This window comes from Quercus robur, chromosome 2 (assembly GCF_932294415.1).
Source record: "Quercus robur chromosome 2, dhQueRobu3.1, whole genome shotgun sequence".
Lineage (NCBI taxonomy): Eukaryota > Viridiplantae > Streptophyta > Magnoliopsida > Fagales > Fagaceae > Quercus > Quercus robur.
The window spans coordinates 63,428,081-63,440,625 of NC_065535.1; the positions used below are offsets into that span (position 1 = coordinate 63,428,081).

The 12,545-nt window shown below is 36.0% G+C and overlaps 2 protein-coding genes across 4 annotated transcripts; one reads left to right on the top strand and one right to left on the bottom strand.

The window, feature by feature from the left end:
* Positions 1–1,799: 1,799 nt before the first annotated feature.
* LOC126714425 (protein LONGIFOLIA 2-like) lies at positions 1,800–7,356 on the top strand. 3 transcript variants are annotated; one of them, XM_050414568.1, is made up of 6 exons: positions 1,800–2,558; positions 2,693–2,983; positions 3,676–3,728; positions 3,806–5,827; positions 5,906–6,053; positions 6,294–7,356. In XM_050414568.1, the coding sequence occupies exons 2-6, from the start codon at positions 2,830–2,832 to the stop codon at positions 7,121–7,123; spliced, it is 3,207 nt and encodes a 1,068-aa protein (XP_050270525.1). In that variant the 5' UTR covers positions 1,800–2,558; positions 2,693–2,829; the 3' UTR covers positions 7,124–7,356. The 3 variants fall into 3 exon arrangements, with proteins under 3 accessions (XP_050270525.1, XP_050270524.1, XP_050270527.1); XM_050414567.1 differs by having other exon boundaries at positions 1,800–2,241; XM_050414570.1 differs by having other exon boundaries at positions 1,800–2,241; positions 2,814–2,983.
* Positions 7,357–8,858: 1,502 nt separating this feature from the next.
* On the bottom strand, positions 8,859–11,124 carry LOC126714426 (transcription initiation factor TFIID subunit 8-like). The gene is made up of 2 exons (XM_050414571.1): positions 10,805–11,124; positions 8,859–10,412 (listed from the first exon to the last, which is right to left on the bottom strand). Exon 2 carries the CDS (start codon positions 10,253–10,255, stop codon positions 9,095–9,097), a length of 1,161 nt encoding a protein of 386 aa, XP_050270528.1. The 5' UTR covers positions 10,256–10,412; positions 10,805–11,124; the 3' UTR covers positions 8,859–9,094.
* Positions 11,125–12,545: the final 1,421 nt, after the last annotated feature.

Sequence of the window (12,545 nt, forward strand, 5' to 3'; positions counted from 1 at the left end):
AAATCATGTTAACAAATTAATGAGCTAATTAAGTACCTTGTGTACCCTTATGAGACAATTAGAATGTGCCATGTTAATAGATCCGATTTTAATTCCACTTAGTTTAGAAAATAGCAAAAAAACAAAGAATTTAGTTTTTTGGGGACTTTTATGTATAATCCTAGCTTCTAAAATCCAAATTGTACAAGCTGTGCCTGTACTAATCTAAAATATGTAAGAAAATAACTACGTATTGGACCATGATTCTGCTTAAATGCACACGCATAAAGCATACGTAACCAAGTACGTACACTGCGGTTTCCAGCAAGAAATTTCTGGAATAAATTTAAAGAATTACGAACATAATATACAAATAGCAAGTAAATGATGCTTCTTTTTTAATGTTTTTGTGAAGGACATCATTGCCTAGGATTATACGAAAAGGGAAAAAAAAAGTAAACAATAATTCTTTTCTTATATACCGTTGAAATGATATATTGGTGATTAGTATAATGTTATTTTTGTTGTCATCACTAACATTATTTTTATTCTATACTAAATCAGCTTTTGATATTGGATTATAAGAAACCTTTTTTGCTTTTAGTTTTTATGGGCAAATTTATAAATATTTTATTTAATTTTATTACATTTTTTTTCCACATTTTAAAAATACAAGTATATTTTAATACACTTCAGCAAATATATATATATATATATTTTTTATATAACATAGAAATTCTACTTTAACTTAATTTAAATGTATATGTGTATAAAATTCCCTCTTAGAAACTTAAACCTCACACCCCACAATCACTTATACTTGTGAAGTGACCATCGCATCAAGAATGTGCGGTGGTCAACAAATAGTTAAATAAGTTGTTTCCAAACAAACATTAATTACAATATGTCGTATTAATCTCTATGAAATTTGTTGTATTAATTATTAGATTTATTTAAAATACTAAAACAAATTATTACCAATAGAAATGCCCTAGAGAGAGCTGAAGAGAAAGTAATACAGAAATAAATGGTTGATGATGAAGAATGCGAAGATAATCTCATTAATGACTGAAATGCATGCACCTGAATTGAGGTCTATGCATAATGACTCAACATGCAAAGAGTCTATTTAATGAATACTGACTCTCTATGTGGAGTTCATTTTAAATTCGTTTTTATATGCGGGAAGACAGTCCTCGCACGATAAAAAAGATCTTGTTTGTAAGGTCAGATCATAACATGTACAGAAGAAAGGCCAATCTATTTGGAGGGTATTCAAAGAAACAATGTTACGGATACAATAATTTTCACAACAATTAAGTTAGTAAATTTTTTATATTTATTTTTATCTTACTAATAACTTTTCACCTCAACAACTGTAAAATTTTGTTCGCAAAACTTATGTTCTCAAAAACAATTTTGGAGCCATAATTATTTTTTTAATGATGTATTATTATTAATAATTTTGTAAATTATGATGTGTTATTATGATTAATGTACTAATTTAAAAATTAGTGTAAGTGATGAATCAAGATGAAATTGATAATTGTTTCAATCACACACTAGTTATTATCAAGATGAAATTGATAATTGTAAATTATGATGTGTTATTATCAAGATGAAATTGATAATTGGGAAAAAAAACAAAGTTAAAAGAGGAAAAATTATGTAAGTAAACAAAACTCTTCAGACAAAAATGAAGGGAGGTAGGAATAGTTGGAAAAGAGGTTTTAAGAGTGTGCAGCTTTCCAGTGCATATATCCACTTTCATATTTCTTCAACTCTCTGACAGGCTCCACATGCTAATGTATAGAGAGAAAGGTCCAAGTTCCAGACCACCCACATTATTTTTGTCCACATGGGAAGTGGGAGAAAATGATCAGTCCCAGATCTCACCTACAAATTCACACACCTCTCTCTCTCTCTCTCTCTCTTTCTCTCTTCAATTTAGTAATACTTCTTGTGCTACACACAACCTCCAAGACATGACCCACACATTCCATTTCCCACATCTCTTTCTTACGTAATATGATCCAAGCTTTAATTTTGATGATTTTTATAGAATTGCCAAAGCCCTTCATATAATACCAGCAGCAACACAGAGAGACGCATATAAGCATAGTCTAGTCTAGGCCAAAAAGACAAGAAACTATTCTCTTCTGCTCTGTGTGAGGAATTTTATCCAAAAAGAACATTAATACTTCTTGGATTTGCAGAAACTTGCTTGCACTGCAGATTTGTATTGGTTCTAATCCTTAGAAGGTGGGGACTAGTTGTAGCTTTTGGGTCTCGGGCCTGGCCCCCTTCCCATTTCCTTTTTTTTTTGTTCCTTTGGTTTTGCAGAAGATTTTGTCTGCCTTGTTCTGTAAAACCCCAATGCTACTTTATTTTATTGCTCTTGTGTAGGGACATATTTTGGGGTTCTGTACTTTCTTTGTTTTTCTTCTTCTCTTTAAGCCTGTTCCTCCATTTATTTTTCTTTTTCCATTATTCGAGAAATTCTCTATAACTCCAAAAAAAAAAAAAAAAAAACCATTGAATTTTTGCTGCAGAGTGCTGGAACTTCAGTTAAAGAACACGTTAGTGCTGTGTTTCTGATCCTTATGTTTCTGTAATTAAAAAACAAAAACAAAAAACATTAACCTTAGCAAAGCTAGAAGTTCTCTTATTATGGTTTATGCTAAACTTTTGTCAATATTATTATATGTCACAGAGGCAATGCTCTGAGATTATGAAACACAATATACCTGGAATCCTGTTGTTTTCTTATTGATTCTTGGGGATGGAATCATAAGGGAAGCTTACCAAGTGTAAACTTTTTGGTTGTGGAGTAGAAAAGAGGAGGTGAAGATGCCTGCAAAGGTTTTGCATCCCTTAACAGATGAAAATCAAGATCTGCAGAAGCAGATTGGCTGCATGAATGGATTTTTTCAGCTTTTTGACCGCCATCATTTCCTTACCGGCCGACGTATCAACAGCGACAACCACAAGAGACTTCCTCCAGGTATGCTGTATTTCTATCATTTCAGTCAATCTCAATTATTTCACTAACGTGGATCCCAAGTAATAGTATTTATTAGCAAAGTGGGGTTAACAGTATGTTTATCTCCTAAGATTGATTCTGTAGAGACTTAATATTGTGTTAATTTTAGAGAGACATTTTTCAGAAGTCGTAATTACATATGAATTATGATTATCATTTGCTGGGATGTTTCTCATTCACTTTCCCTTTGATGGCGCATATAAATATTCATGAGTTATTCAATTTTGTGTAAACATATATGTTTAATGTTTTCAATTCAACATACCAAAGCACCCTGGAAACATTTTCAATTCAGTTTGAAATTTTTTTAGTGTGTTCCAAATTGACATCAGAGGCTATTGTTCAACATAGCTTCCCCTTTTTTTTTTTTTTTTTTTTCGCTTATCACCAGGGCTTTGTCCTCGCTACCCACATTTTCATGTCCAGATCTCAGTTGGCTATGAAATTATCAGCTCTTTTTGTTTGAAAGCATTCTGCATCATAACATATTAGTAGCTTTCAGTAATATGCCTTTTATTAGTTGATTCGTAATTTATTAATTGGGTCCTCGTAAGTTTCACTCTTTCCCTTTGTTTTGTTTTGCAAGCCTCAGCACGTTACAGCATTGACCATCATATCAATTTCTTCAGCATCTTACATTTCTTTTGTTACAGGTCAAAATGACAAGAAGGCATCAGAGCTCAGCAATGCATCACAAACAACTACAGTAAGAATCTAAAACTTAATCACTACAACAATTGTTTGTTTCTAGCAGAAGCATTCAAGTTTCACTTACAATTGCAGGAAAAAATCCCGAAGAAGCTTGTAAAAGAGAAACAGAGGGTCTCGACAGAATCATCCAAATCCTCCTTTTCATCTTCCTCACGTTCATCCAGCTTCTCATCTCTTGATCATAACAAAACAGCTCAGATTGAGACATCTTCATTCAACCAAACAATTTTCCCTGAAACCCACACTCGGCCCATGAAACAAACAATTTTCCCTGAAACCCCCACTCAGCCCACGAACCAGCCAAATGTTTCTTCGCAGTTAAGACAGCCATCCCTTGATCTCCGAGACATTGTCAAAGACTCCATATACAGAGAAGCCCGTGCATTGTCTGTAAAAACTGGTGGTAAGGAGGAAGCAGTGGGTAATACCTTGATATACATAGACTCCCCAAGGCCCTTGCAGGCACCCAAATCTGTCAAGCCCAGAGCTACTGGTCTCAATGATTCCTTTCGCATTCTTGCTAAGCTCCGGGAAGCACCTAGGAATTACAAGGAACAGAGAGATGGTTTTACACTTTCGTCACCAAAGGATGCACCTCGGCTCTCCTATGATGGAAGGATATCACAAGATGCATACAAGTCTACCATAAAGCTCAAAGAACTCCCAAGGCTATCATTGGACAGCAGACAAGGCTCCATAAGGGGTTCTGCACCTGAACCAAAATCAAATTTTCTTTTGAAGGATCTGCAGAGAAGGAATGGAAACTCCAGCAATATGCTTAACCATCAGCAAGAGCCAGAAATTTCAAAACGACCATCCAGCATTGTGGCAAAGTTGATGGGATTGGAATCTACCCCACAGTCAACATCAACCAGTGAGAATTCATTAGAAATTATGAGTAGCTGCCAAGCTGATAAATATGACCGCTTCTCAGAAGCAACTGATGAAACCAAGCAAAATCGAATTTCCAGGTCCCCAAGGAATTCACAGGACCACATCTCACCCCGGTTGAAAAATGCTGATTCAGTTATGAGGCCCACCTCAGGTTCAAGGTTTCCAATAGAACCAGCTCCATGGAGGCAGCCAGAAGGCAGCCAAAGTTCTGAACTTCCAGCTTTCATGTATGGAGAAACTACCATAAAAGCCCCAAACTGCCCCTCCGTTTATGGTGAAATTGAGAAAAGGTTGTCTGAACTTGAGTTCAAAAAATCTGGTAAGGATCTCAGAGCACTCAAACAGATACTCGAAGGAATGCAGAAGACTAAAGATGCATTAGATACCAAAAGAGAAAGGGCTGCAAATTTTGCATCTCAAACAAGCAAAAATAGCAGCTCTTACCAAAGCTCAAATTTAGCAAGCCCAAGAAAGCTACAAAATAAGGACCCAATTTCTGCCACAATCAAGGGGTCGCCTTCACCAAAGAGTCATAAATCCCCAACTGTCATTATGAAACCAGTTAACCTTATCAGAAGAACAAGTGATCCTGCGTCCAGCATGATTCCAACTGAAAATATGTCAGTGCTCCGGAAGCCTCATGGCAGTGCAGATGGGAGAAAGTTTTTGATGCAATCAGCTAAAGATCTAGTTTCAAGAAACAATCATATACAAGGCCCTTTCAGTCGACTGACTTGCGCTACAGATAAGACTATCAGTGTTAGAACCTCAAAATCAGCATCAGCCTTAAAGCTGCCTTGGCACATCATTGGAGAAAACAACACATGCTCAGCAACTGTGAGCCCGAGACTGCAACAAAGGAAATTTGGATTGCAGAAGCAGTCACCACCTCCCACCGTCCCATCATCTGATTCAAGCAAGACCAATAGGCAACATACTAAACAACCAGTAGGACCAAACTCCCCAGGTAGAAAAGTCCGACCAAGGTCTCCCAATTTGCAGCAATGTAATGAGCAATTGAGTGAGATCAGCAGTGCCATCAGAGATTTAAGTCACGAAATTGATGCTATTTCTCTGAAATCTGAGAGCAGCATTAACTTCAACTCTCACATGGACACAGAACTGACAGAAGTTACAAGCACCAATCAATCTGATAAGATCAACACTACCTTCTTCCAGCAGGATGGCCAGAAACAAAGTGTAAGTGTACTTGCTATTATTTACCCATGCGAATATTTCAATTATCTGGTTTAATATGTTCTATTTTATCTTTTTCAGAGTCTAGAAGGGTTCAGGGAAGACAGGTTGATGGCAGAACCTGCAATAGCTACCATGGAACAACCGAGTCCTATCTCTGTTCTTGATGCTACATTTTACAGAGATGAGTCACCATCCCCTGTGAAGAAGATATCAAATGCCTTTAAAGGTGCAGTTCTTGTGCATTTGACACTTAAAAGTTAGTGGTGAAATGACATGGGTTCCTTTATCTCTGTACTAATGTTTCTCTTTCATAATCTACTAGCCCAAATTCAAAACAAAAGTTCTACCATTTTAGGAGCTCAACACAGTTCATTCCTAAATATAATATGAAAGATGAAATATGTGAGCTTTATTACAGAATGCTAGACTTGTTAATGAATTGAATTCTCAAATTTTTTTGCTACAGATGATGAGGCTTTAAATCCTGATGAAGGGGAATGGAATCCAGAAGATCTAGCACAATTACCAAAGTGCACAAAACCCAGTTTCAGTGCAGACATTGATAACAAAAAATTAGAAAACATCCAGCATTTTGTTCAGAATCTTCGACAAATATACTGTACTGAAGAGGAACCCATCACCAATTACATTGCACCCCTCCATGAGAGCACAAATTCAGACCACAGGTACATCTCAGAAATATTGTTAGCATCAGGTCTCCTCAGAGATCTTGACTTTGGTTTGATGACCATTCAGCTCCAAGCATCCAGCCACCCCATTGATTATAAAGTGTTCCTTGCGTTGGAGCAAAAAAAGGCAGGTGCAGGGCTTTTAAACGATACGCAGCATGATATAAGGCTTGTTAAGTCAGAACCTACTGAGAAAATTCAAAGAAAACTCACATTTGATGCTGTTAATGAAATTCTAGTTCGCAAATTATTATTGGAAGGTCCTCACCAGCATTGGTTCTTGCCAAATAAGCTAGCAGGAAGAAAACCAAGAGGGCAGCAGCTTCTGGAAGAATTGTGTTCAGAGGTAGATTGGCTAAAGAATAACAACTTGAACAGAAGCCTAGATGAGGAGGATGACAGTTTGAGGAGCATCATATTGGAAGATTTAAGGCATCAATCAATGGATTGGATAGATTGCCATTGTGAAATTTCTGGGGTAGTGTTAGATGTTGAGCGGTTGATTTTTAAAGACTTAATAACAGAAGTTTTAAACAGTGAGGTAGCTGCTCTGCAGGGCAGGCCTGGTGGGCATTGCAGGAAGCTGTTTTCCAAGTATGGGATTTGATAACATAGTTCTAGAAGGGATTCAGTCTTATCTCTCTCTCTCACACACACACACACACACACACATTTTTGTTTCCAGTTGGGTGGGTATTTCACTCTGCTTAAAACTACAGTAATTCTTGAGTAAGAATAGCTCTTTACTAGCATGTAAATCTCCATTAGAGGCTTATAACTTACTTGTAGATTATAGACAATGTATATATAATTATATTTCCTTTCAAGTTTGGGTTTCAAGATATGCTTTGCCTTCAGAGTGGCTGGACCTGAACTCTTCCATTTCTTGTAGTAAAAAAATACAATCATTTCTAAACACACAAGTTGACATGTACTGCTACTTTCTCTAAAGTTAAATTGAGTCAAATAACATAGATGATGAAGTTAAAGACAAAGCCTTCCTCAATCCGTAGCATTATTCCACAAGAAGGCTCCTTATATTGATAAATTCTAGTATCTGTGGAATGCATACAGGTTCATTCTCCAAAGCAATTGTAATTTTGCTTGCCATACATTTAAGAGACTTAAGGCTCTTCTAGAAGAAATTGCAATTTTCTTTTTTTTGATAAGTATTAAAATTGATAAGTTGTTGCTGCCCAGGATCGAACTGGGGAGCTTCAGTGTGTAAGACTGAAATTGCAATTTTCTAAAGAACTTTAATAGGGTCCTTGAAGCTGAAAATACCTTTAAGGCTATAGTTGAAATTTGGAGCTTTTAGGAAAAAGCTTTACAATTCACTGTTCATTCTTTATATATATAAAAGTTTAAAGCAATATTCACTGTTTTTTGTCACACACTCAAAAAACCAAAGTCCTTTTCAATTAAAGCTCTATATTATTAAAGCTCTATAGTAAGACCTCTATTGCCTATAGCAACGCCAAACAGGCACTATACCCAAAACTAGTTTGTCTAAATTCATCAAATCTAATATTGACTGATATAATTATTTCTGTTTCTAGCATCCACTGCCTTTGAGCACAAAGTGTTCTCTAGTCCACTATATTAAAGCCATAAGTCATTTAGAGTGCTTAAAGGCTAACATAGCCTAACAAACAATGAGAGAACAACTCTTACACCTATTATGCACTGTTTATTTCTCTCTTACACATCCCCAGGCATGTAATGCCTCCCTATCTAGGTAACAGGGAATGTTAATGGAGCTGCTGAAAGAGTAAAATTTTCCAATCTTGTATATACAGCTAAAATGCTGCATTGTGACAAGTCAGGGAGGCTATGGATTTCAGGCTTTCAGAATACCAATGTAATACTAATCAGAAGGCAAGGCAGTAAATGAAAAAGTTTCCTATAATTGATGCAGCTTTACCGTACTGTACAATGTTTGTAGAATATTTCTTAGCAGGACGAATTTGTTAGTTTTGAGAACAAATAACTCATGCACATTGTCCAGGCAACAAGATCTCTAATTCATAAACCTTAACAGAATGGAATTTATTCTGAAATAAGATGTCACGTCAAGCACATATAATATTTTCTTGCTAATCAAGAAACGGAATTCAATAAAACTGAGCAAATGAAGATACCTGTTGTCCAACATTAATCTCATTTAAAAGAATGAAAGTATATCTGTCATTCAATTATTCTGATATTTCTTAATAACAACTACCATTAACATGACATTGTATTGCAGTTGATTTTATCAGGGACAATATAAATATTCATAGCAACATTCAACCAAGGTCAGCACCGGAGAAAACCATGTGCCATTCAGTATAAGATCATAATAAGAGAAGAAAAAGAATTTCAATTAGAAAGAATCATTCACTGGGTCTACCATCTCAACTGACATACACATACCTCAAAAACTTGTTAAAGTGGAAACATTTTCCTCAGGCAGTTTGTAATATCCAATCTATAATGCCCTATGCAGAAAACATTATGCCCTTGACTATGACTACCCTGGAACCATCCTCTGCTGCCAGTCTCCTAAACAAGTGTACAAATACTAATCAAACTTAATTTACAAATGATCCAGTTCCTGTAAATTTCCCATAGATTCTTTCAGAATTTGCTCGGCCTTCCTCTTCTTGTCATCCTTTTCATTTAACCTCCCAAACCAGGATTCAGTTACCTCAAAACTCTTGTTCTGTGGGCTTGAATCTAACATTGAACCTAAGTATTTCTTTCCAGAACCAAGCCTAAATTGCACAGTTGGCCTGGTGTTCAAAAGAACCTTTTTGTGTCCCTCCTCAGAATCACGTAATCTGCTCTTCATTACTTCAATATTTGGAGCAAATGCCTCTAACACTGAGACATGGTTGTCCATGCCATGGTATTTCACAATAGGATTTCCTGTAGTCATATCATTTGAAAGCTTAGTCTTCGCTGGAAGAACAGGAGAAACCTCCTTCTCTCCATATTGTAGAGGTGCGGCAAGAAATGGGTTACTTTCAGCTGCTTGTTTTGCTTTAGCTGCTGCTTGTTTTGCTTTAGCAGCATCTCCAGCATCAACAGAGGAGGGTCCTTCCAACTCATTACTGGCCAACCATTGATTTAAGTTCAACAAAGACCTTTCTGGCTTTCTGTGCTGGTTTTCCTGTTCAATTTTAGCCATTTTAAGTTCTGTTGTTCTGTCATTTGGAGTAGACGACTGAGCATAAGTACCAGGATCAGGAAATGCAGGCAACCAAGCAGGTATATGCTCACCAGGTGGCTCTTCCCCAATTTGCAAAAAACTTGGAGTCAGCTTCCGATCTTTAACAACTGGAAACTGTGGAAGAGAATAGGCAAATGGGATCTGCTCAGATTCGCCAACATACTGGGCAAGTTCCCTAACTGTGCCTGAACTTGCAAGGCAATGCTCAATATCCGAAGCACCCAAAAACCCCTGTGGCAAACCCAAATCTTCCAACCCTTGAATAATATCAAAAACGTTGGACTCTGTTCTACCCGCTTGATTAGCATATACATGTGCAGTCTTCCCAATGTCACGAATATACCGAACTGTAACGTCAGATAATGTTTCAAGAGCAGACTGCTGAAAACTCTGAAACCCTTCACTCTCACATATTTGTGCCACCGCAACCTTCACGAATGCTCGGGCAAATTCTTCGCCACCAGGTTTCCTCTGGGGAGCTGGTTTTTCAGGCCCTCTTTCACTCTCCCGACCTCCATCGCTCATATTCAACACCTCATATCACTTCATTCGATGTCACATACATATAACCAAATGTACCATTCCTCAAAAACAAATTCCCCAAAACTTGGATTACTAACATTCACCCACAAATCATAGTTTCATCCATCACCCTTCTCTTAGGACTGTAGCTGGAAAAATGCTGGAAAACACCAGAAATCAAAATTCTGAATCATAATTTTTTCTCAAAAAAAAAAAATCATTCAGAAGTGAGTCTAATTTAGTGTTATTTTTAAGGTTTTCCAAATTGGTCCACAAATTTTGGCTGTATAAACACACAAACACACATATATATATACAAACTTTGTGCACTGGTACGACCTTTTCCCAAATCATCCATTACTCCACAAACATGAATTTACAATTTTACTCTGAAAACCTTTTCTCTAACGACAAACAAACTCAAAGTAAAGCTTAATTTCTAGTGGAATGAAAAAAGAGCATAGCGAGAAAACCCTAGAGATTGGCAATTTGAAAATAGAGGAGCAGAATTATTGACATAAATAATAGAAAATTGAGCTCCGAAGGGCTTACCAGTCATTTTCTAGGGTTTTGGATCTACAGTACAGTGAGCAAGTGAACCAAAGTAAGAAGTGTTGAGCTCAGAACACGAAGCTTGGAAAATGAAGAAAATAAACAAAAACAAAAACAAGGAGCTTCGAATTGAATAATGGAAAGAGAAAGAGCAAGATTTTAGGGGTTTGAATCAGAAATCTAGGGTTTGGCGTTTTTGTCCGAAGAATCGTCTGGGGTGGAAGTTAGAACCCCAGTAAAACCCTCTCTGGATCGAAGGGAAACGGACAGAGAGAGAGAGAGAAAGAGAGAGATCGGTGAGTCTGAAGGAGAGAGAAAGGGGGAAGAAGGCGGTATTTATAGAAGGGAACTAGAAGAAAGAAAACGATAGGAACACATTGGGTGAGGTAAAGGAAACTGACAATTGCTGTCTATGCTTGACAGCTGTACCCCATTAGATGTGCAAATTATTTGAATCAAAATTTTGGACCAAATTTTGATGATTTCTTAATTATTATTTATCTATACTATTATATAAGAGGTTTTTTTGTTTGGATTCCTCTTTTTTTTTGTTCAAAAAAGTTGTTGCACTCCTATGTTTAAATAGGGACAAAACTAAATGACAATTCAGTAAAAATGCAACTTTAACTCCTATTAAAAAAATAGGACCATTCTCCTGTTAATTTTTAAATTGCTTTATCTACTTATAAATTAGATTTTCAAAATAAATATTATATATATATATATAATAAAAAAAAACTCTACAAAATAAGATCACTAACAAAAAAAAAAAAAAAAAAAAAAAAAACTAGCCTCATCTCTTCTCTATACTATTATTTAAAGGGATTTCCCTATTTGGATTCCTCATTTTTTTTTATTCAAAAAAACCCCTACTCCCCTATGTTTGAGTAAAGACAAAATTAAAGGACAATCCGGTAAAAATGCAACTTTAACTCCCACTAAAGCATTACCTAAAAAATAAGATCACTCTCCTGTTAATTTTTAAATTGCTTTATCCACTTATAAATTAGATTTTCAAAATAAATATTATATATATATATATAATAAAAAAAAAACTCTACAAAATAAGATCACTAACAAAAAAAAAAAAAAAAAAAAAGCCCCATCGCACGCGCGAAGCGCGTGTGATGAGGCTAGTATTTATTTACGATGAAGGAGGACTAGCATGAATGTGTTAGTGTTTTCGCGCGTGCGATGAGGCTAGTATTTATTTACGATGAAGGAGGACTAGCATGAATGTGTTAGTGTCCATTTTCCTTCGAGTCGCTCTAGGCGTGTACGGGTTGTCATCTTCTCCTATACATTTTTTATTTTACCAAAAGAGAGAGGACTAGCATAGATTAAGAAGTTATGCAGAGTTAGGACAAAGACTCTCATAATACTTACCAATATTGTCGTACTAAAGCAAAAATGCAAATGAAAACAGCTAGTTCTTTGGTCTTTATTATTTTACTAGTGTGTAATTCTGTGCATATGCACATGATGCAAATTGGACTATAATTGAAATCCAATTTAGAATCTAATTGGATTTGAGTTTTTCAATTTTTATACTCAATAATTCATGTAGGGACACGTTTTGCTGCCCAAGCCCAAAGTGGAAGGGATATTGGCCCAGTGAGCCCAATACAATAAATTTGTAGAGAGTGAGTCAAAGAACTAGATCCTAATGAATTTGACAACGGCTAGTATGGATTTAGAAGATGATCAAGCAAGAACAACGAACATAGAGCTGAATGAATTC

Coding starts and splice junctions, on each gene's coding strand:
- LOC126714425 (XM_050414568.1), top strand. CDS start 2,830: ATGCCTGCAAAGGTTTTGCATCCCTTAACAGATGAAAATCAAGATCTG. Junction 2,984..3,675: donor CCACAAGAGACTTCCTCCAG/GTATGCTGTATT, acceptor CTTTTGTTACAG/GTCAAAATGACAAGAAGGCA. Junction 3,729..3,805: donor ATGCATCACAAACAACTACA/GTAAGAATCTAA, acceptor TTACAATTGCAG/GAAAAAATCCCGAAGAAGCT.
- LOC126714426 (XM_050414571.1), bottom strand. CDS start 10,255: ATGAGCGATGGAGGTCGGGAGAGTGAAAGAGGGCCTGAAAAACCAGCT.